Raw genomic sequence first — 25,162 nt, forward strand, 5'->3', positions numbered from 1 at the left:
TTGATTTAATTGAACCAAGTAAACTTCTTAAGGGGTTCGATAGGATTGATGCAAGGAGGATGTTTCCTCTGGACTTGGGGGTTGTCTGGAACATGGGGTCACAGAGTTAGAATAAGGGGTCTGCCGTTTAGGACTGAGATGAAGAAAATGTCTTCTCGTAGCGGTGTGGATCTTTAGAATTCTCTATCCAAGAGAGCTGTGAATGCTCAGTCATTGAATATATTCAGGAGAGAGATGGGTAGATTTTTGGGCACTAAGGGAATTAAAGGATAATGAGATAGTGTAGGAAGATGGAGTTGAGGCCATAATCTTATAGAATGGCAAAGCAGGCTCTAAAGGCTGAATAGCTTACTCTTGCTCCCATTTCTTATGTTCTTCTATTCTTTCTCCATCCTGTAACTGGGCACTGCTACACAGTCAGCCCTGGCCCAAAGCCTAGTGGTTCTTCAAATTGACATTCTTCCCTATTTAACAGACAAAGGGCAGCTTTACTACAATATTCAGAAAAATCAATACTAGAATGAAATTAGTTGACTTCAGGACAGTCTGGTTCACCTTTTCCTAACACACAGATAGATATGGATTCAGAAAAATTGCAAAGAAATATTGAAAGGGAGTTGTTTATTGGAGCAGCTATCAAGGGAAGAGATTCAAGACAAAATTATTGAAGTGCTTTGAAAGGAAACATATTATGATATGCAACTGGTAGGCAAGCAAGAAGGACTAGATGTGACTAATATCTTTGCCAGCTTTGAGTTTTTTATGTTTTTAATATGTAGTAGCACCATCTGGGCTAGCATTCAGCATATTGTATTTTACCATTATCCTTTGAGGGTATAAAGGAGAGCAAAATATTACAGGGAGACTTAATTTTGGTAAATATGTACCAGCAGATACTAAATTTTACTTTTTTCTCCCTAACAGGACTGCAGCACCCACCAACATGCTGGGCTGTATTAATACAAGATCGACAGACCAAAATTGTTCTTGCTAATGGGAAGGATTTATATATCTTAGATAATGCTTCCTGCATATCTGTTGTAAGCATAAAATCTGCCTGATACAATAACATGTACTGGAGAGTTAGTGCGTTTCACACAAGAAACAAAGTACAGATTAAGATATATTTGGTAATTGACAGTATATAAATGCCCCAGACAACCAAATGGGAGGTTTGAACTTGAATCCCATTATAAGATGACAAGTGCCTTACAGGTATTGAAATGGGCGTTGACCTGAATAAAAGTAAGATGCTATCAAATGGCATGGCACCCACTATCTGGTAACTTCACCATGGCACTGACTGAGGTATAAGAGATCTTTGGAGTCAGTTGGCAATTCCATGTAGAATGTGCAGTAGCAACAGAGAAGATAATTAGAAGCAATTAATCAGCAATAGAGAGCTTTGGAATATTCTAAAGGAATGAGTGCCATATAAATGCAAGTTTATTCATTCCCTCTCTTCTCCAGAGACTTTATTTTATAAAGCACCTTTCATGACCTCAGGGCATCCCAAAGTGCATTCTAACCAATTAAGCATTTTCGAACTGTAATCACTGTAACAACTGTGGCAGCTAATTTGCACACAGCAAGGTCCCATTATCCAGAATGTTATAATTGGATAAATCTGGTTAATATTGATCGAAAGATAAATGTTAACCACAACACTGGGAGAACTCCCCTGCTCTTCAGATAATGCCATGGGACTTTTTATGTCCACCTGAGAAGGCAGACATCTTGGCTTAACATCTCATCTGAAAGACAGTGCTTCAGATTTTGCAGCACTCCCTTACTATGGAGCGTCAGCCTAGATTTTGTGCTAAAGTATCTGGAGCGGGACTTGAAGTTATGACCTTCTGACTCCAATGCAAGAGTGCTACCACAGGATTATTCGATGGTTATTAATGGAAGTAATAATGACAAATACTTTGTTTCCATCATCCTTCTAAATTGACCTAAACTGATCCATAAGTGTTTCAGTCCAGACCATAAGACATAGGAGCAGAAATTAGGCCATTCGGCCCATTGAGTCTGCTCCACCATTCAATCATGGCTGATAAGTTTCTCAACCCCATTCTCCCGCCTTTTCCCCGTAACCTTTGATCCCCTTACCAATCAAGAACCTATCTATCTCGGTCTTAAATACACTCAATGACCTGGCCTCCACAGCCTTCTGTGGCAATGAATTCCATAGATTCACCACTCTCTGGCTAAAGAAGTTTCTCCTCATCTCTGTTCTAAAAGGTCTTCCCTTTACCCTGAGGCTGTCAACTAATTACAAGCGTTAATTTAGAAAACTTAATAATACTAAAGATTGCATACAGCTGAGCAGGCCTGTTGGCAAAATATATATTTAACCATGAATTGGTAAAACACAGACCCTCCCACTAAGGGAGACTGAGTAACTTTCCAGCCTTAATGGTGACTGTATTGACGAAGGGCATGCTTTTAAATTTGGGGAAATCGAAGAGTAAACCAACTTGTACAGATCACAAATAGTAAAAAGAGGAGTAGAGGCACAAAGCCTCTGCACCCTTAGGGAATAGGAAGAAAAGTAATGATGGGAATTTAAATTAATTTTAAAAATCACTTTTTCTGTTGTAGACTCCTCCTGGCCTTGGACCGCAAGTCTGCTCGTATACCCAAATTGCTATTTCATTCAATTATAAAAGGCTTGCTCTATTTACAGACACTGGTAACATTTGGATGGGTTCTTCATCATTGAAGGTAAGGTGAGCAGTCTAAACATGATAGTATGATTTTTTTTGTTAGTTACTATGAAAAGATCAAATTAACTAATTTGTTGATGAAAGTTTTAACAATTTACAACAAAAACTTGCATTTATGTAGAGCCTTTTAAAATAGTAAGAACATCTCAAGGTGCTCCACAGGAATTTTATCAAACAGAATTTGACACTGAGCCACATAAGGAGATGGTAGGACAGATGATGAAAAATTTGGTCAAAGAGAGAGGCAGAGAGAATCCCAGAGTTTAGGGCTTTGGCAGCTGAAGGCAAAGCCGCCAGTGGTGGAGTGATTAAAATCAGGGATGCACATGGGGTTAGAATTGGAGGAATGCAGAGATCTCAGCGGGTTTGTAGGGCTGGAGGAGGTTAGTGGTAGAGAGGGACCTTGGAGGGATTTGAAAACAAGGATTCTCTCTTAATGAAGGATGACATCAGTACAATAGTGAGCGATGACCTTACTTCTAAAGATCAAGATGTAGGCCTGGATTTTCCACTCCCATTTGTGGTGGGCATCATGGCGGGCGGGAGCAGAAAATATTGTGAGTAGGGCAAAAATCGGTTTTATGACGTTGTAAAACCAGTCCACGATTGTGTGCAGCAGCCTTCGATGGTCGGCCACGTTTCCTGTCGTGGCATGTCAAAAACATAATTTCAATATATTTGCATCTCATTATAAGGACTCTTTACTAGAATCATCCCCCCACGCTGGATCATCAGGGCATGTCGGCGTGCAATTAAAAAGACGTGTTTCACAACGGTATATGGGTGACGTACAGCTGGCGACCTGCACTTTGCTCGTGACTTCAAGGTTCATTCGCCTATATCGCATTGTGCAGCGCTAATGGTAATCCGCACTAGGCTTTGCAGGCAGCACAACATCGATTTCAGGGGGTGTCAGAGGAAAGTCTCTACCTTCCACACCAACGCTAAGGCGGGGGTGGCTTTTATTGGGCTGCAGGGTTAGGGTTGCACTGGGGAAGGGGGGGAAACTGTCCTGAGGCATGGAAGGAGCTGCAGGGCAAGGGCTGCACTGGGAAAGGGGGAAAACTGGTCTCAGTATTGAAAGGTCCTGCAGGACTAGGGCTGTACTAGGGAAGGTGGGGGGGATACTAGCCTGAGGCATGGGAAGGGGCTGCACTGGGAAGGAGGGGTGAAACTGGCCTGAGGCATGGGAATGGCTACAGGACTAGGGCTGTACTAAGGAAGGTGGGGGGGGACTGGCCTGAGGCACGGGAAGGGACTGCAGGGCAAGGGCTGCACTGGGGAAGAGGGGAAACTGGCCTCAGGAGTGAGAAGAGCTGCAAAGGCAGGGCTGTACTGGGAGGTATGAGTGGGGAAGGTTGAATTCAGACACATGACTAGGGGAGGGTGCAAGGGGTTTGCGGCCTCAGTGCCAGGATGGGGAAAGAGTATGTTACAAAATGACGTAAGCCACTTGGGGCCAGAATGGGAGGAGTGCTGAGTGAAGAAGCGCTTCAGTTTACATTTTTGAACTTCAAAGACTGTCCTTGCCCCAGCCGAGGGAAGGAGAAAGGTATGTCAGTTCAGTCTCAATCGTGCCCAGCATGTTGTGCACTGGGCATTGTCGTAACACCAATCATCCATGGGATTTCTGCTATCAGACTGGGCTGCAGATGGCACACTCAGTCACTGGAGGCATCTACAGCCTACAGATGGGGAAAAGGCATTGTGGGGCCATCTGAGGGTATGTGGTATGGGTATACGTGTAACTGTGCAAGTGGTCTCACGATGTGGAGGGGTGGAGCTCCACACGGGGCACAGGCACATCCATCTCAAAATGTTCAGGGGTTAATAAGCGAATATCCACCACAATCATAATGGGATCAAGGAATACAGGGGGAGGATTGAGAGGTCTTGGAAGGAGGGAAACCTGAACATTAAGCTCCTCCAGGATGATTGGAGAGGTGTCCATACTTACATGGAGGGTCCAAGCTGGTCTGGAAGTGAGAGCTCAGCACAGCCATCTTCCAACCTGCAGCGATGGCGCAGTACAAAATTAAAATGAGGAGAAACTCTGGTGATGAGGTCTCTGCAAGCAGATTGGAAGACAGATGCCTGCACTGAAGGCTTGATTGAAACTCTTTCGAGTTATCAACAGTCACAGATTGCAACTCTTTCGAGTACAATCACAGTTCTTGGTTTTCGGGAGTGGGACATGAACCCACAACCCTCTGATTCAAAGGCGAGGGTGCTATGAACTGAGCCACAGCTGACACCTTTGAAGGCTTGATTGAAGGGGCACCCAACTGAACTGTGCATTCTCAAATGAGGAGAGAGGCACAGCTGAGACAGTTTGGAGCCTTTCAATGACAATGCAGGGAATCAGGAAAGTACAGTAATGATGTGCGTTCATGCGAAACTAATCCTGCAAAGAGACTTTAATCAATCTCCTTGTTTTAACCCCTTGTTCATAGCGTGGAAATTCCCCAGATCGATAACGAACTACGGAGCAACTGGGCAAGCTTCAGAAGCGTATTAGAATAATGACGCTGGACGGTTCAATGAAGAGATGCCTCAGGTTCCCCTCAAATAATCTAATTTCCTGACTAAACATTTACCCTCATTTTATTCCAAAGAGTGTAGTGTTAGAGTGCAGTGAATAAGGATTCCAGTGCCTGGGCTGAAAGCAGCACATCCAAGGGCCTGGTCAAAGCAATCTCAAGCAGGCGGTCATGTAAAGGTGGAGGAGCACCTTGAAACGGCCATCATTTCAGGGGTGAATATTTGTTGACATGGAAACAAATCCCTTGAGTCCATATTCACTGATGAGTCATTGACGGATGATTGGAGATTGATGCTGACTGTCGTCTCACTCTCATTGATACTGCAGAGAGGAGACCATCAGGAGGCTGGATTTATTGCTGTCTGCATAATCGCTTACAGGCAGGAGAGAAGAAGGTGAAGGTTGCGACCGAGGCACCTGGCTGGTCAAAGGGAGTAGCAAAACCCTCAAGACTAAGGGCCAGCAGGGTACCCCCTGGATGCAGAGGATGAGGCTCACAGAAATATCGTGCATAGGTGACTGGCAAGACCAAGGGTGTACAGAACTCACATGTCTTATCTGCAGGTGAGCGAGAACCATTGTCACCGATGCCTCCACATGTCCAGGGATCTAATGACTCATATTTGTCACATTCTCCAGGATTGGCACCATGGGGACTGGGAGGGCATCCATTGCCAGTGGCTCTGAAAGTAACCACTACACTTAACTTCTACACCACTGGGTCCTTCCAGGGTCCCACTGGGGACCTCTGTGGGATCTCTCAAGTGTACAAACACAAATGCATACAGGAGGTCACAGATGCCCTTTTTGCAAGGCCCACAATTACATCAACTTTAACAGAGATCAAGCAAGCCAAGACACCAGAGCAGTGAGCTTTGCTAAGATGTCCAGATTCCCACAGGTGGAGGGTGCCATCGACTGCACTCGTGGCTATAAAAGCTCCCTGGCAACAGGCACTCCAACACATAGACCAGGATTTTCCCCTCGGCGATTTGGGGGCGTGGCCCGGTCACCGAGGGGAAAGTGACGCGGGATGACGTTGGGAGGAACCCCCGACATCATCCCAGGCCATTTAAATTTTTAGGAAGGTGGGCGGACAGCGAAATCAGCTATCCGTCCGCCGACCTGTCAATGGCCAATTGAGGCCATTGACAGGCTAGCTAAAGTACTTAAAGACCTGCCCGGCCAACCTTAAGGCGGCCGGGCAGGCCAGGAGCCCCAGCAGGCTTCTGATTATTCATGAAACTTCATCCACTGGTGGGATGAAGTTTCATGTCTGTTGTGTACTAAAATAATAAAGTTTATGTGTTCTTTATTAACATGTCCCATCTCGTGTGACATTGTCACATGAAGGGGACATGGTAATAAGTTTTGAATGTTTCTATTTTTAAAGTTTTTACCACTGTCAGTATTCTCCCCGAGACAGGGAGCAGTGCGCTCTTTCACGTGCATGTGTGAAACAGCGCACTTTGACAGATGGGGAATCCCCCCCCCCCCCCCCCCCCACTGCCTGCCCACTGCCAACCCGGTGGGGCCCGCCCGCCATCCAAGGGCAAGATTCTGCCCATAAACAATACACACCACTCTGCGACCATGAGAAACTTATCATGCAGGTTTAAGCCAGATACCCAGGAAGCATCCACAACTTGCATCTTGAGTAGATTGCAGATCCTGGACATCTTTGAAGGATCACACAGGATCTAGGGCTGGCTCCTCACAGTGACACAGGGTAGCTGCAAAGGATGTGGCTGATGACACCTGTGTGGCGGCCTCAGACTTCCGCAGGGAGAAGGTACAACGAGACTTGTGCCACTAGCCAAACATTGGTGGAGAACACCACCGAGATCCTAAAGATGAGATTCTGATGCCTGGATAGATCTGGTGGAGCACTCCACTATAGCCCGATAGGGTCTCACCGATCATCGTGACTTGCTGCGTGTTGTACAACCTGGCACTGCAAAATGGGGAGGACTTGCCAGATGCTGACATAGAGGAGCTGCATCTCTCCTCTGATGAGGAGGACATCGAAAAGGATGGAGGATGTTGAATTCAAGGAAGCTGAGGCTGCAGGGGAAGTGGCCATCGCATGGGCCAGATGAGGCAGGCATACAGGTGAGGCCCTCATTGCCAGCAGATTCCACGAGGAGGATGATGAGTTGCAGTGAGTAATCTCTTGGACAAAGAGTCCTCCTTCATGGGCCAAGATTAATACCAGCGTTGCTATTCCTCTCATTTCAAACACACACTTCAATATGAGTATGAATAGTTACACATCAGGCTCACATTGTCCTGACCCTTTGAAGGAAGATGAAGCCTCAGAAGCATCCTCACTCCTATCCCATTGCTCCCCTCAGCATTGTCTAAAGTTATGACGTATGCTTCCAGAGCATGCTCAAAGGCTCTATTGACTGCCAAATAGCTCCACTTGCAGTTAGCATCACTTGTCTCAGCGACTGTTAGGTGATGGGAGGCACAGTGCTGCATCCCAACATTGTGATGAGAGCCTTATGGCTGCAATCCAGAGAATTACAGGTTGAGAATTGCTCAAGGTTGTAGATTTGAGTGCCAGGGCAATAAAGTGGCTGAGGGGCAGAGCTTCGGCACCTTGAGGTAGCGAGGTGCTCCCACTTACTGGTGAGCTTAGCAGACATACACTCGCAAAGTCAGAAATGTGGTTGGCATACAGGAGCGCACATGAGTTCTGAGCATGGGCACATAGCATGAAAACCCTGCCAGAAGACAGAGAGCAAATGGAGTTGGGCGATATATGACCCTTTTCTATGCATTAACGCATCTCTCCTTTCAAGAATGCAGGCGAGATAGGAGAACACCTCTGCCTCAATCTTACACAGCCAAGAATAAACATGACATGACCTTGCAAAGCATGTACATGTTCCACAAGTACACTTAACGTTAAGGTTGAGGCATCTGATGTTGAGAATGGCCTGGAAAAGGGCCACATACTGTGGTGATATGGAAGCACACTACATAGATGAGAGGCTCATGCTAGTGACATTTGCAGTAAGTGCTGGGAAGGGACCATGGATTTGACAGCAACACAGCTCATCATAAAGAGGGAGCATGCATAAGAGATGTAGATGTGAAATGGGTGTGATTCTATTTACATTTGTGAAATCGAGAAACGGCTGAAGGCACTGGATACTGGAAAGGCTATGGGCCCTGACAATATCCCAGCAATAATACTGAAGACTTGTTCTCTGGAACTTGTCAAGCCCCTTGCCAAGCTGTTCCAGTAGCATCTGCCTGGCAATGTGGAAAATTGCTCGGGTATGTCCTGTACAAAAAAAGCAAGACAAATCCAACCTGGCCAATTAGCGCCCCATCAGTTTACTCTCGATCATCAGTAAAGTGATGGTAGGGGTCATCGACAGTGCTATCAAGCGACACTTCCTTAGCAATACCCTGCTCACTGATGTTAAGTGTAGGTTCCACCAGGGCCACTCAGCTTCTGACCTCATTACAGCCTTGGTTCAAACATGCACAAAAGAACTGAACTTCAGAGATGTGGTGAGAACGACTGTCCCTGACATCAAGGCAACATTTGACCAAGTGTGGCATCAAGAAGCCCTTGCAAAACTGGAGTCAGTGAGAATCAGGGAGAAAGCTCTGCTGGTTGGAGTCATACCTAACACAAAGGAAGATGGTTGTGGTTGTTGGAAGTTAATCATCTCAGTTCCGGGACATTACTGCAGGAGTTTCTCAGGGTAGTGTCCTGGGCTCAACTTCAACTGCTTCATCAATGACCTTCCTTCCATCATAAGGTCAGAAGTGGGGATGTTTGCTGATGATTGCATAATGTTTAGCACCATTTGTGACTCCTCAGATATTGAAGCAGTTCATGTCCAAATGCAGCAAGACCTGGACAATATCCAGGCTTGGGCTGACAAGTAGCAAGTAATATTCACACCACACAAGTGCTAGACAATGACCATCTCCAACAAGAGAGACCCTAACCATCGCCCCTTGACATTCTAAACTCATGACCGCTACCATCTAGAAGGACAAGGGCAGGGGACCCATGGGAATACCATCACCTGGAAATTTCCCTCCAAGCCACTCACCTTCCTGACTTGGAAATATATTGCCATTCTGTCACTGCCGCTGGTTTAAAATCCTGGAACTCTCTTCCCCACCCCCCTTAACAGCACTGTGGGTGTACCTACACCACAGGGACTGCAGTGGTTCAAAAAGGCAGCTCACCACCACCTTCTCAAGGGCAATTATGGATGGGCAATAAATGCTAGCCTCGCCAGTGAAGCCCACATCTTGTAAATGAATAAAAAAATCATTATCTACATGTTGTGAACACCCATGCTACCGTTGTTCTCCTCAACCTTTTAACTTTCCTAACCCTACTGCTATGTCATGATGCTTCCCCGGCATTGACAGCAGAGGCAGATGCAGCCTGGTGACTGCTACCCCCTGTTTTCTCTGATGACTTTGTGGGTGTACTCCGGAGGGCCGAGACTTGGAAGGCCCCAGCCTGCTTTTGGTGCCCTGCTGTGGGACAGGTGTACCATCCTCAGCCTGTGGAGCTGGAGGTGATGGGGTCACAGGAAGAAGGAATTGGGGTCAGCTGGACAGCCTTGGAGTCATGTGGGTAGATGGCCCTGGGGTGTCCAGCTGCTGGTGGTGGTGGTCCTCCCTATGGGTGCCCGAGGCCACCTGGCTGACTCCTTGAGGAGAAGGGGCTGCTGGAGTGAGATCTAGGCACTCCATCTGCTCTCATATAGCCACTGATGGATGACACCAATGGCAAAAGTGATGGACTGCTGCTCCTGTAGCAGTGCTGGACCAGTGTCCTGGACCAAGGTCTCCATGTTGGCCTTGGTGTGTTGGCATGCCGGCGCTATCACCTCAGACTGAACACGGATGGACTCAAATAAACATACGAAATAGGAGCAGAAGTCGGCCAGTCGGCCCCTCGAGCCTGCTCCCCCGTTCACCAATATCATGGCTGATCTGTTTGTGTTTTGAATTCCATATTCCCAACCACCCCAAGTAACCTTATATTCTTGTTAGGCAAGGGAATCAATCTACCTCTACCTTAAAAATATTCAATGACCCCCACCTCCACCGCCTTCTGAGACTTTTCCATTGTCCATTGCAATCTGAGGAATGCAACTGACATCCCTTCCTTGATGTACCCGTGATTGTCTTTGCAGCTCCACCAACTGGTTTAGGACCAAATCCGGAAGCTCGTCATCTGACTCTCTGCAGATTCCTGGCCCTCAGTTGTCCTCCAAGTGCTGGTGACCTCACTCCGTGGACCAGATTGTATGCTGTACTCACCAGATTATGACCCCGAGCCTGCCTTAGAACTAGGTCTCACCAAGGTCTGTGTCTCTGCGATGCTGGAGGGTGTGGGTGAGCACTGTGACGGGTCTTCGATGGTGCCCTCCTCTGGTTCCTCATCCAAGGTGTCCTTGGGGTTGGAGCTGAGGGCATGACTTGTGGTTGCCCTTGGGTGCTGTCCAGAGGTTCCTATGAAAGAATGGAGCGATAATTACTGCATGGCAGATGACTCTAAAACAGGACAATTCATTCACAATATGGTTGTCTGAGGGATGAACTGGTGCAGGATCCTTACTTGGGTGTGCGCCGTCCACCTCACTGTCGGCGCAGGCCCAGTCCACGGGATGAGGATGTGAACTGCAGAGGATATGTGCCCAGATGAATATGTGAATGTGTGTACGAGAGAGTGAGTGATGTCCCTTGCGCTGGCAGCATGTGAGTTGGCAGTGAATGTTGATGGGCTAGTGAGTGTGACTTGAGAGTGATGAGATAGTTGATTTACCCTGGTGGCATGGATGAGACCATTCATCCTCTTTCTGCATTGGGTGGCTGACCTCTTCTGTGCTGCGTTGACACAGAGCACCACTGCCAAGCCAGAGTGGTGAGATTAGTGGACCTCCTCTAGCCATCACGGGGTTTTAGGACATCGTGGCGAGCCTTGACTGCATCCAGCAGGCGTTCCAGGGAGGCGTCACTGAATTTGGGCGCAGCTATTTTCTTCCCTTTTGGGGCCATCTCTCTCATCTGTGGCAATCCTGGGCTGCAGATATTGACAAAGCTCTGCATTTGTGCTGTTTAAATATGGTACCTGGAGTGAGGAAGCAGTGAGCTCACGGTGGGGCGGGTGAAGTAGAGGCTGCCTGCTCGCGATCCGGCCTGTTTCCTGTGTGTGCATAATTAACGTGGCGGGAAGCAGATGATATGGCGTGAAAACCCGCCATTATGACTGGCACCGTTTTTCACACCCTCTATCGCACTTAGTGCAATGAGGGGAAAATTCACCCGTTGAATTAGTTTGAGTAGAGTTAAGAAATAGCAAAGGCCACTTGTGGGAGTAGTTTATAGGTCCCCTAACAGTAACTACACTGTAAGATAGAGTATACAGGAAGAAATAATAGAGGCTTGTGAGAACGGTATGGCAATTATCATGGGTGATTTTAATCTACATACTGATTGAACGAATCAAATTGGCAAAGGTAGCCTGGAAGATGAGTTCATACACTGTCTTCAGAACAGTTTCTTAGAGTAGCACTTTTCTAGAGCCAACCAGAGAGCAGCTTATTCTAGACCTGGTAATGTGCGACGAGACAGGATTAATTTATGACCTCGTAGTAAAGGCGCTCTGAGATAGCAGTGATCATAACATAGCTGAGTTTCGCATTCAGTTTGAGGGAGAGAAGAGTTGGTCTAACACAAGTGTTTTAAACTTAAATAAAGGCAATCATAAAGGTATGAAGACTGAGCTGGCTAAAGTGAACTGGGAAATTAGGTTAAGGGATATGTCAGTAGTGGAAGACATTTAAGGAGAGATTTCACAACAGTCAGCAAATATAGATTCCAGTGAGAAAGAGAGACTCTAGGAGAAGGATGCATCATTCGTGGCTAAGGAAGATAAAGATAGTATCAAATTGAAAGAAAAAGCGTACACTTCCGTGAAGATTAGTAGCAGGTCAAAAGATCGGACAGGATATAAAAAACTGCAAAGAATAAGTAAAAGAATAATAAGGAGGGAAAAATTAGAGTATGAGAGAAAGCAAGCTAGAAATATAAAAACAGATGGTAAGAGTTTCTACAGATATTTAAAAAGGAAAAGAGTAACTAAAGTGAGCGTTGGTCTTTTAGAGAGTGAGAATGGGGAATTGATAACGGAAAACAAGGCAATGACAGTTGCATTGAACAGATATTTTATGTCTCTTGTCACTGTAGAAGACACAAGTAAGATTCCAGAACTAATTGTAAATCAAGAGGTGAAAGGGAAGGATGGGTTTAAAAATAATTGCAAATACCGTTGAAAAGGTACTGAGAAAATTATTAGAACTAAAGGCTGACAAGTTTTCAGGCCCTGATGGACTTCACCCTAAGGTCTTAAAAGAACTGGCTGCTGGGTACATTGGGTAGGTACATTGATTTTAATTTTTCAAAATTCCCTAGATTCTAGAAATATCTCATCATTGGAAAATAGTGAAAGTAGCTCCTATCTCCCCCCTTCCTTGAATAGAGAAAGCAGGAAATTACAGGCCAGATAGCCTCACATCTGTCATAGGGAAAATGCTAGGATCTATTCTTAAGGAGGCTATAGCAAGACACTTAGAAAATCGTAATGCAATCAGGCAGAGTCAAAATGGTTTTGTGAAAGGGAAGTTGTGTTTGACTAATTTATTAGAGTTCTTTGAGGAAGTAACAAGCATAATGGATAATAGATGTGGTGTACTTGGATTTCCAGAAGGCATTTGACAAGGTGCCACATCAAAAGCTACTGCACAAAAAAAGAGCTCATGGTGTAGGAGGTAATGTATTAGCATGGATAGAGGATTGGTTAGCTAACAGGAAGCAAAAAGTAAGTATAAATGGGTCATTTTTGGGTTGACAAGATGTAACGAGTGGGATCAGTGCCTGGACCTCAACTATTTGCAAGCTATATCAGTGACTTGGATGAAAGGATCAAATATATGATAGCTAAATTTGTCGGCAACACTAAGATAGGTAGGAGGCTAAGTTGTTAAGAGGGCGTAAGGAGTCTGCAAGGGGATATAGATAGGTTAAGTGAGTGGGCAAAAAAATTGACCGATGGAGTATAATGTGAGAAAATGTGAACTTGTCCACTTTGGCAGGAAGACTTGGAAAGCAGCATATTATTTAAATGGAGAGAGATTGAAAAACTCTGCAGGACAGAGTGATCTGGGTGGCCTGGTACATGAATCACCAAAATTTAGTATGCAGATGCAGCAAGTGGTTAGGAAGGGAAATGGAATGTTGTAATTTATTGCAAGGGTAATGGAATATAAAAGTTTTGCTACACTTGTTGGTGAGGGCACATCTGGAGTACAGTGTACAGTTTTGGTCTTTTTTAAGGAAGGATATAATTGCATTGGAAGCAGTTCAGAGAAGGTTCACTTGACTGATCGCTGAGATGAAGGAGTGGCCTTATGAGAGAAGGTTGGACAGTTTTGACCTGTATCGATTGGAGTTTAGAAGAATGAGAGCTGATCTTATTGGAACATATAAGCTTCTGAGGGGACTTGACAGGGTGAATACTGAAAGGATGTTTCCCCTTGTGGGAGAGACGGGAACTAGGGGACACAGCTTAAAAATATGTGGTCTCCCATTTAAAACAGAGATGAGAAGAATTTTTTTCTTAGAAGGTTGTTAGTTTGTGCAGCTCTCTTCCCCAGAGAGCAGTGGAGGTACGTTTATTGAATATTTTTAAGGCTGAGTTGGATAGATTCTTGACTGACAAGGGAATCAAAGAGTATAGGGGTGGACATGGAAGTAGAGACCACAATCAACTCAGCCACAATCTTGTCAAATGGTGGAGGAGCTGAATGGCCTCCTGGTCCTAATTTGTTTGTAGTATGTTTGTGTATATTTGTATTTTTAAAATCGAAATTAACGGACCAGAAGTCAATGTAGGTCAGTGACCACAGAACTGATGGGTGAATGGACTTGGTGTGAATTAGGATGTAGCAGCAGCAGAGTTTTTGATGCACTCGAGTTTTATCGGGTGCAAGATGGGAGCCTAGAGGTGATTGCAGTAATCAAGTCTCGAGGTAACATAAGCATGGATGAGGAGTTCAGCTGCAAATGAGTTGAGGTAAATGCGGAGACAGATGTTACGGAGGTGGAAATAGGCGGTCTTGGTGATCGACCGGCTATATAGTCGGAAGCTCGTTTTGGGTTCAGATATGACAGCATGTTTGTGAGCAGTCTGGTTCAACCTTAGACAGTTGCCAGGGTGTGAAATGGAATTGGTGGCTAGGAAACAGGATTCATGCTGTGGGCTCAAAAGGCAGTGACTTCGGCCTTCTCAATATTTAGTTGGAAGAAATTTCTGCTCATCTTGTACTGGATGTCAGATAAACAGTTTGACAAATCCGAGACAGTGGAGGGTTCAAGAGAGTTGGTGTTGAGGTAGAGCTGGGTGCTGTCATAGTAATAAAAACAAAAAATGCTGGAAAAACCCAGCAGGTCTGGCAGCATCTGTGGAGAGAGAAGCAGAGTTAACATTTCGAGTCCCTCAGAGCTCTAAAGAAGAGTCATACAGACTCGGGTCCATATGACTCTTTATTTAGAGCTCTGAAGAGTCATACAGACTCGAAATGTTAACTCTGTTTCTCTCTCCTCAGATGCTGCCAGACCTGCTGAGTTTTTCCAGTATTTTTTGTTTTTATTTCAGATTTCGAGCATCCGCAGTATTTTGGTATCATGGTATCAATGTGTGAATTCTGACATTGTATTTTCGGATGATGCCGCCAAGGAGCAACATGTTGATGAGAAATAGGAGGGAGTCAAGAATTGAACTTTGGGGACTCCAGAGATAACAATATGGGAGTGGAAAAAGCAGCCATTGCAGGTGATTCTCTGGCTAAGAATGGCCAGGTAAGAACCGGGCCAGGGTCTTCCACCCAGCTGGATGATGGAGGAGAGAGATTGGAGGAGGATTTTTTTAAAAATTCATTCATGGGATGTGGACAGTGCTGGCTAGGCCAGCATTTATTGCCCACTTCTAATTGCCCTTGTGAATTGCTTTCTTGAACCGCTGCAGTCCCTGTGCTGAAGGTACACCCACAGTGCTGTTAAGGGGGTTGCAGTGGGGGGAGTTCCAGGATTTTAACCCAGTGACAGTGAAGGAACGGCGATATATTTCCAAGTCAGGATGGTGAGTGACTTGGAGGGAAACTTCCAGGAGGTGGTGTTCCCAAGGTCTGCTGCCCTTGTCCTTCTAGATGTTAGTGATTGTGGATTTGGAAGGTTCTGCTGGAGGAGCCTTGGGAAATTCCTGTAGTGCATCATGTAGATGGTACATACTGCTGCCACTGTGCATTGGTGGTGGAGGGAGTGAATGTTTGTGGATGGGATGCCAGTCAAGCAGGCTGCTTTGCCCTGGATGGTGTGAAGCTTTTTGAGTGTTGTTGGAGCTGCACTCATGCAGGCAAGTGGAGAGTATTCCATCACACTCCTGACTTGTGCCTTGTAGATGGTGGACAGGCTTTGGGGAGTCAGGAAGTGAGTTACTCGCTGCGGGATTCCTAGCCTCTGACCTGCTCTTTTAGCCGCAGTATTTATATGGCTAGTCCAGTTAAGTTTCTGGTCATTGGTAACCCTCAGGATATTGATGGTATGATCACTCATGTCAAAGTCTGCAGGTTGAGAAGGCTGAAGAGGAATAGTTTACCAAAGTAACATAAGAGGTCATTTGTGACTTTAGTAAGACCAGTTTCAATACTCTGGCAGTGATAGAAACCTGATTGTAGGGATTCTAGCATGGAGTTAAAGGAAAGATGAGCATGAGGTTAGGTGGCAACAATATGATCAAGAACTGTGGAGAGGAAAGATAGGTTGAAGATGGGAGCAATGGTTCTCAGGAGCAGAGCAGACAAATAAATTGAAGCAGGGGCAGAAGGACCTTGGAGTTCATGTGCATCGATCTTTGAAGGTGGCAGGGCATATTGAGGCAGTAATTAGCAAAGCAATATGGGATCTTGGGCTTCATTAAGAGAGGCATTGAGTAGAAAAAGAGAGAAGTACGCCTCACCTGCATAAAGCCCTGGTTAGGCTGCAACTGGAGTTTTGCATCCAGGTCTGGTCACCTCATTTTACGAAGGTTGTAAGGATCCTTGAGAGGATACAGAGGAGATTTGTCAGAATTTTTCCAGGGAAGACAGATTTTAGCTACAGCGTTAGGTTGGAGAAGCAGGAGTTGTGCTCCTTGGAGCAAAGGAGATTGAGGGGAGATTTGTTAGAGGTGTACAAGATTCTGACAGGTTTAGATAAGATGGACAAAGAAAAGCTATTCCCATTAGCTATTTGTACAAGCCCTAGGAGAAATAAGGTTTTGGGCAAGAGATGCAGGGGGATGTGAGGAAAACCTTTTTACACAGCGAGACCCAGTGACCTGGAACTCACTGCTGTCAACAAGACTGATGGAAAACGAGGTGATGAATGATTCCACAAGAAAATTGGTTAGACACTTGAGGAAGATAAACTTGCAGGAGTATGGGGATAGAGTGGGGTAATGGACTGAGTGGATTGTTCTATGGAGAGCTGAGATGGACTCGATTGGCTGTTTGTGTTGTTATGACTCTAGTATTTTAGGTGCTTTGTTTTTATTCGTTCATGGGATGAGAGCATCGCTGGCTAGGTCAGCATTTATTGCCCATCCTAATTGCCCTTGCTGTAATTGCTAAAAGTGGGTTCGCTATCAAATTAGCATATCATGATATTATATAATCTGATATACCACATACGGTTAAAGTATAAGTTTAATATATATACGTGACATGGAGATCTTTTTTGTGGGATGCATTTCTTATGAATTATGAAGGAACAGGGAACACCGTGAACTGCCTGGAATTTGTGATATATAATGCTTCAGTGAGGGGAAATGGGTAAGTGGAGTAAACTGGCAAATGGTCACACACAGAGTAGTGTTGAAGCTGCTAAATAATGTTTACTGTGGCTGCTTTATGATCAAAGAAAGAAACGCTGGATTTATTTTATATATCAGTAAGAAATATTTAAAATTTATGCCGCTTTGTTTCTAGGATAAATTGTGTGTGGTTGACACAAACTTCCAAACACCGCCTAAGCAGTTTGCCTGGTAAGTAGTAGATGTGGCTCATTGATCAAATGAATTTGAGTTTCACGCGTATGTATTATACCAACATGACACAGCAGTGGCAAATGGAGAACTTCTAAATTTGAGTTAGATCATATAGGAAGAGTATGAGAGCAGCCTGAACTGCTCCATCCCTTCCTGTAGAGAAATGGCTAACATCTGCTCAACACCCTCTGCCTAATGGCACATCTGTACTGAGATACTTTCCTTTGACAAATTGAGTGAAAACTTACCTTCTACCTGTGTGTAATAGTGTGTTGGAATAGATGTTCCACATCTCCTGACTCCTTCCAAATTCTAGTTATGTACTGTCCCACCTCCTTGAAAATAGAGCCTCAATTTAATGTTGTTTCCAAAGGACTGCACTCTGAAAATTTGGCACTCTTCCTGTACTGCACCAGAGTGTCAGCCTAGTTTGAGTTAGGTATAGGGCTTGAATAGAAAATTTCCTATCACTGACCTAGCTCCTCCTCAGTATAGTGGTTCATATCCCACCTGTCATGTGGAGGCCAGGGTTCAACTTCCCAATAGGGAAAGGTTATGATCTAAAATCTAAAAGGACACCAGTCAAATAAGAGTTATTTTGAAGGGGCTTGATAGTGAATACTGAGAGGATGTTTCCCCTCGTGGAGGAGTCTAGGACTAGGGGCACAATTTGAAAATAAGGGATCTCCCATTTAAGATGGAGATGAGGAGGAATTTCTTCTCTTAGATCACTAACCTTTGGAATCCTCTTCCCCAGAGAGCAGTGGAGGAAGGGTCATTTAATATATTCAAGGCTGAGTGAGACAGATTTTTGATCTACAGGGGAGTTGGGGATTATGGGGGGGCCAGCAGGAAAGTGGCTTAAGGCCACAAGTAGATCAGACATAACCTTAAGTGGCGGAGCAGGCTCGAGGGGCTGAATGGCCCACTCTTGCTCCTATTTCTTGTATTTTTATGTTCAGAAGGCGAGAATTCCAGGGGGAAAGTCAGCCTTTTCTGCCCTTGCGTAACTCATAGGATTTGGTTTGTGGATATAAGTGGAAGATGCCCTGGAACTGTACTTAGCAACATTTCTGAGTTGGGAAACCATTGTTGAATGGCTGGGGTGAGAAACGATGAAGGCACTATTTTAAAAATAGTAAAGTTCTAATTGTTTAATAAGAGGAGACGGTGTGTGTGTATTATTTATATATTTAACTGAAATAATTTACTTGGAGTAAAAATGAGTACAGATCTCAAGTTTGAATTTTGTTAACATGTTTTTTAGGGAAATTCCTTATTTGTCCATTGGGTCGTTTTCAGAAATGTACATGCTAGTCAAAAAACATTGCTAAATCTTCTCTCTAACTAATTTTGAGCCTAATACTCAGTGTGCATTTAAATCCATTTCAAAGACATTTTTTGCTAATTTCTGACATAACGATTTACAGAAAAAAATTAGGAGAATAAACAAGACTGAAAAAACTCTTCATTTGAAAGCATCAAAGTTTGAAAAACAGCATACATTTTTCAGTTGCAAAGTAACTGTTTAAATCCTGGATCCTAATTGTTCTTGTATACTGGCCATTAATATATTTGCTCATATAGTGTAATGTGCAGTGTTTTGCAACAAATTCTCATCGGCAAAACAATGGCTGCCTACAGTAAACCAGTGATTATTAATCAATTCTGCAAGCCTCTCATTTAACAATGTTTGCTTATGTGAAAGAACAGTAGAGGAATGTTAGCTTTGGTAACTTCTTTCTTTCCATTTTCAGGTGTAATAGACCTAAAAGTAACAATCCATCTGTAGTTGGTATTTGGGACAACCTACTTTTGATAGCAGGGAATTCAAAGGAGACCATTAAGTATCCTTATGCTATGACTGCCATTGATTCCTGTACTCACTGAATGCCTCTCCTGCTGCCAGAACATACAGGACCAAAAAGACTGTCAGGTTAATACCAGAGTCCAAAAAATATACAGGGAATAGTTATCCCACTGTCTCTTGAATTTATCAGCACCCATTCTCCCAGAAGTTGCATGTACTTTCAAAACCAGAGTTTTGCTAGTTCTCAGCTTTGAGAGTGAAACATTTTTAGGATTTGTGGGAGGGAAGGAGATGGAGAGAAGCAAGCAAAAATTGGCAAGTATGTTTTTGCCTGTGGAGCAATATTAATTCAGATCATGGAGAAATCCATGCTGAAATCCTGCTACCATTCTCCATGCTAAAAACGTAAGAACTATACTGTTGCGCTAGGACAAAAAAAAAATAGCAAACAAGATACACATAGCTGTCATTGCAGAACGTTTATGGTATTTTATTATCTTGAGCTCGAAAGTGAGATAAATACAAAATCATGAGCTTGAAAAAGATAAAGTTAGATCAAAAAATGTTCTCTGGGTTATCCTAAGTATCCATTGTTGAGTATATTCAAGGTTGAGATGAACAGATTTGTGGTCTCTTGATTTTATATTTTTGGTTATCAGGTTCGCTTAGTCCTGCGAACGCTAGCTGCGTCCTTGATATTAGCACAACAGTTGGTGCTTGAAACAATATAGGCAGAGAGACCGATTAACTAAACAAACACTGGTGCTTTATTGGAACTAAGAACAGAGCACTAACATAATGTGTGCTTCTTCAATCACCTCCAGCTCTAGACTTACAGTTACCCAAGAAGCCTGCGCTGTGTAGCGATTGGTCAGTGCAGTCACATGGTCAACTAACTACATTCTCTTAAAGGTACATAGCACTCCACTTTACCACATCCCTCCCCCTTTACTTGAAAGTGCAATTGACAAGCATCACAACATCCCAATTATTTACATGAATTTACAAGTCAAGTCTCTGGGGAGGCTTCCTTGGACGTGTTAAGCGTCATAGCTCAACGGCCTCGGCTGGTTTTTCCTAGACCCCCTTCTCAGGGGTCAACTGTCCACCAGGCCCTGCGGTAGAAGTGGGCAAGTTAGTACCTTCGACTCTCCCAGGTCCAACAGGCCCCACCGGTACTTCCAAATCATGTGACATTTCTTCCACGTGCATTGCAGTCTCAAACGTAAATGATGACGGCATTCTTTCTGAGAGACTCTCTCTCTTCTCCGGAGATGATCTATGTGTCATCTAATTATTTGGCTGTTTACCGTCACATTATAGGAGAGAGGCCCTGTCACGGCACTCACTTTGCCTAATAGCCAATTGGGCCCATCTCCAAAGTTCTTCGAGAGAACTGTGCCTCCCACCATTAAATTTCTTTCATGATTATGGCCATCTTGTCTAGTCATCTGAGCCGCTTGTCTTCTCTCCACCCTCCCCCCTAAATTTGGCCTGATAAGAGTTAGACGGGTGTGAAGATGTCTCTTCATTAGTAATTCAGTGGGGGCAATACTGATGGTCGTGTGTGGTGTCGTCTGGTATGCGAACAGGAACCGTGACAACCCGGTGCTGATGGAATCCCTGTCCAGCTTTTTCATTCCGGGCTTAAAAATTTGGACCACCCGCTCAGCCAAAGCATTAGAAGTGGGGTGGTAAGGCGAGGTTTTGATATGAGTTATTCCGTTGAGGCTGGTAAGTGCAATCCCGTTGCCTGACACGAGCACCTCTGGAAACCCATGCACTGCAAAACTGTCGCAAACTATCTATGGTGGCAGCAAATGTGGGTGACCGGACTTCGAAGACATCCATCCACTTGGAGTGGGAATCTATTAGTAAAAGGAACATTGTGCCCAAGAAGTGCCCCACGTAGTCCCCCACGTAGTCGACGTGGAGGCGCACCCATGGCTGCCCCAGCCATTCCCAGTGCAATGGAGCTAAGGGGGGTAGCTTTTGTACCTGCTGGCATTGAAGACAACTTTTGACTAGGGTTTTGATGTCCACATCCATTCCTGGCCACCACAAGTAAATGCACGCAAGCATCTTCATTCTACTAATGCCAGGGTGAGTGTTATGTAATTCGGCCAGTAATGGCCTTGGCCTTCGCCTTCTTGGGTGCACAATAACCCCTGCCCCCCAGAGCAATATACCGCCCTGGCAGGTGAGCTCATCTCTGCGATTGAAATAGGGCTTCATGTCATCAGATTGTGGCTCGCCTGACCATCCATTCAAGATCTGCTTCCGGACATGAGATAAAAGTGGATCTCGGCTTGTCCACCCACGGATTTGTTTGGCTTGGACAAGAGGGGAATCTAGAAAATTTAGCACTAAGACAAGTCTCTGGGGAATTGGAACCTTCATGTTATCTGGCAGGGAGAGGTGGCTCAGTGCATCAGCATGTTCAATCCGGGTTCCCAATTGGTGAATAAAAGTGTATTCGTAAGCGGCCAATATCAGTGCCCACCTCTGGATGCGAGCAGATGCGATGGAGGGGGGTTACCGTCTCATTCTCTCCAAATAATCCCAACAGAGGCTTGTGGTTGGATATAATGTGAAAATGGTGACCATGGTGGTATTGATGGAATTTCTGAACACCAAACACAGTCCTTCCAAATTTGAGAATATCGTCATTCTGCAGCACTGAGCGTGCGAGATGTATAACCAGTTCGAAGCCATCCGATGTGCAAATACAGCCCCTACTCCATAAGGGGACATGTCGCAAGTTAAAATCAATTCTTTCTTTGGGTCAAAGTTGACCAGTAGGGCCGATCTTAATAATTGCTTTACCTTCAGAAACACATCCTGGTGCAGAGCTTGCCAAATCCATTTGTGGTTTTTCTTAAGCGATGTGTATAACGGAGCCAGTACAGTTGATAGATTTGGGAGAAATTGCCCATAGTAGTTTATCATGCCTAAGAAGGTCTTTAGTTCTGTAGTGTTTCTCAGTGCAGGTGCCTCATGAATAGCCTTGACCTTTTCTTCCACGGGGTGCAGGCCCTGCATGTCGATCTTATGGCGCAAGTAAACTACCTCTTTGGCTTGGAAAAGACATTTTTCTTGCTTCAAGTGCACCCCTACTTGTGAGAAGCGTTTCAGCACCTCCTTCAAATTAGCTAAGTGTTCTTCATCAATTCATCCGGTGACTAAGACATCATCCAGATAAACAACGACATGGGACAGTCCCTATAGCAGATTTTCCATGGTACGCTGGAAAATAGCACACGCCGATAAGACCCCAAAGGGTAGTCGACTATATTGATACGATCCCTCGATGTGTATTGATGGTCACGAATTCCCTAGAGCCGCCTTCCAACTCTACCTGCTGGTAAGCGTGGCTCATGTTGTGTTTTGAATATGTGATGCCCCCTGCCAATTTCTAATATAATTCGTCAATCTTCAGTGTCGGGTGTCTATCAAGTTTGTCCACTCTGTTTACAGTTAACTTATAGTCACCGCATAAACAAACACTTTGGTCTGGCTTCAGTATGGGTACTATGGGTGCTGCCCACTGGAAAATTGCACCAGTTGTAAGATACCCAACTTTTCCAGCCTGTTTACCTTGGTCTCGACCTTGTCCCATAGAGCATAAGGGATTGATCTGGCTCTGATAAATCTGGGGGTTGCATTAGGGTCTGTGTGGATTTTGGCTTGTAGCCCATGAATCCTTCCTAGCTCGTCACTGAAAATGGAAGCGTACTTTTGTAACAATTCTGTAAGTTTCTCGTTCTGATTTGAAAAATCTCGGCCCGTTGCAATTTAATCTTTTTGCCTCAGTTGCCACCAATTAAACTGGGGCCTGCCCCAGCTACTACTATAAGGGGTAAATTTGCAGACTGATCCTCATACTGCACCAGGACTTGACATATCCCTTTCACTCTTATTTCTTCACCCATATATGTTTTTAGTTTAGTGCCCGATTCTTCCAAACTTAATGGATGGACTCCTTTATTCGAGTGTCTCCTATGTACTCCTATGACAGACATTGATGCCCCAGTATCGACCTGCATCTTGATGGGTTGTTCATTGACTCTAATAAGTACCTGAATTGGCTCAGTTCTACCCACTTTCAGGTTGTATAATGAATAAATGTCAGATTTTGCTTCTTCTGGTTCTTCAACAAGGCAGATTTCGTGATTTCTACTTTTGTTTTTAAAGTGCTGTCCCAGTCTATCTTGACAGTGCCGCATTATATGACCATTGCGGTGGCAGAAAAAGCATTTGATATTTCTGAATTGCCAATTGCCTGCAAGCTGCCTGGATGCATTTCTCTCATTAATGTCGTGGGTTTTCACTGTAGTACTGTTGTTCTTCAATGATCCCTAAATTGTTCCCCGCCTTTCTGCAGAGTCCAACATTTTTGCACCTTTTGTTACCAGTCCTTCCTGCCCTACAAGATGTACGGAGCCATTTTGTGTATCTTTTATTGCCTCTGAATCTCTAACAGCGCTCTCCATGGCTGTTGCCAATTCTAATGCCTTACTGAAGTCTAGATTAGTTTCAGAAAGCAATTGCCTTTGAACAGCATCGTGCCCCGATTCTGCATATTAATCGGTATCTCATGTCATTAATTGAAGTTCCGAACTCTCAATATTCCATTAATTACTTTAAAGCAGCTACATAACCAGTGATTGTCTTTCCTGGAAGCCTACTCCTCGAATTTAATACGTTGCAAAGTGACTGAGGGCTTTGGCCTCAGGTGGTTTTTTACAATGTTTACTAACTCATCGAAGGTCTTCATATTGGGGGTGTTAGGTGATACGAGGCTGCGGATTAGCCCATACGTTTTGCTCCCGCATGAGGACAAAAGAATCGCCCTCTTCTTGTCCTCCCCATGATGTCATTAGAGGTAAAGAAGAGTGTTAGGCATTTGAAGTAATGAGACCAGTCATCGGAAATGGGATCAAATGGTTCAAGATGCCCAAACCGCAGAATACTCGATGACTAAGGAGACTGCTTTCAAACAGCTTTCAAGGTAGTGGCGAAGCAATGTAGCTGGCTTACTGTGGCTTTCTTTGATTGCCAACAGTTGATCCAGTTTACCCTCGTCGCCAGTTTTATGTTTTTGGTTATCAGGTTCGCTTTGTCCGGCGAATGCTAGCTGTGCCCTTGATATTAACACACTAGTTGGTGCTTGAAACAATGTAGGCAGAGAGACCGATTAACTGAACAAACACTGGTGGTTTATTGGAACGAAGAACATTCTGTGTGCTTCTTTAATCACCTCCAGCTCTAGACTTACAGTTACCCAAGAATCCCGTGCTGTGTAGTGATTGGTTAATACAGTCACGTGGTCAGCTAATTACATTCTCTTAAAGGTACACAGCACTCCACTTTACCACACTTGAGGAATCAAGGGGCATGGGGAGCAGGTGAGAAACCTGAGTTGAAGCAAAAGGGTTGAAATCCTTGAAAGTTGATAAATCACCAGGGCCAGATGGATTGTTTCCGAGGCTGCTCAAGGAAGTCAGGGAGGAGATAGCAGATGCTCTGAAGATGATTTTCCAATCTTCACTAGATACAAGGGAGGTACCGGAGGACTGGAGAAATGCAAACGTCGTTCCATTGTTTAAAAAGAGATCAAAGGGAATGCCAAACAATTATAGGCCAGTTAGTCTTACGTCGGTGGTGAGCAAATTAGTAGAATCAATCCTGAGAGATAGGATTAACTGTCATGTGGAAATGCATGGACTAGTCAGGGATGATCAGCATGGATTTGTTAAAGGAAGGTCTTGCCTCACAAATTTGATTGAATTCTTTGAGCAAGTGACAAGAAGGGTTGATGAAGGTAGTGCAGTGGATGTTGTGTACATGGATTTTAGCAAGGCATTTGACAAGGTCCCACATGGCAGATTGGTCAGGAAAGTAAAAGCCCATGGGATTCAGGGTAATGTGGCAAACTGGATAAA

At 44.6% G+C, this 25,162-nt stretch overlaps 1 protein-coding gene across 2 annotated transcripts in view; it reads left to right on the top strand.

Moving 5' to 3' along the window:
- The window catches only part of vps16 (VPS16 core subunit of CORVET and HOPS complexes), a 100,252-nt gene that overhangs the window by 16,308 nt on the left and 58,782 nt on the right, over positions 1 to 25,162 (top strand). For both annotated transcript variants that reach the window (XM_078551782.1, XM_078551781.1), the window contains exons 6-9: positions 925 to 1,040; positions 2,605 to 2,727; positions 17,349 to 17,404; positions 19,165 to 19,254. In XM_078551782.1, the coding sequence (XP_078407908.1) occupies positions 925 to 1,040; positions 2,605 to 2,727; positions 17,349 to 17,404; positions 19,165 to 19,254 (385 nt within the window). The remainder of the gene's footprint in view (positions 1 to 924; positions 1,041 to 2,604; positions 2,728 to 17,348; positions 17,405 to 19,164; positions 19,255 to 25,162) is intronic.

This window comes from Cetorhinus maximus, chromosome 11, assembly GCF_964194155.1.
Source record: "Cetorhinus maximus chromosome 11, sCetMax3.hap1.1, whole genome shotgun sequence".
NCBI classification, from domain to species: Eukaryota; Metazoa; Chordata; class Chondrichthyes; order Lamniformes; family Cetorhinidae; genus Cetorhinus; species Cetorhinus maximus.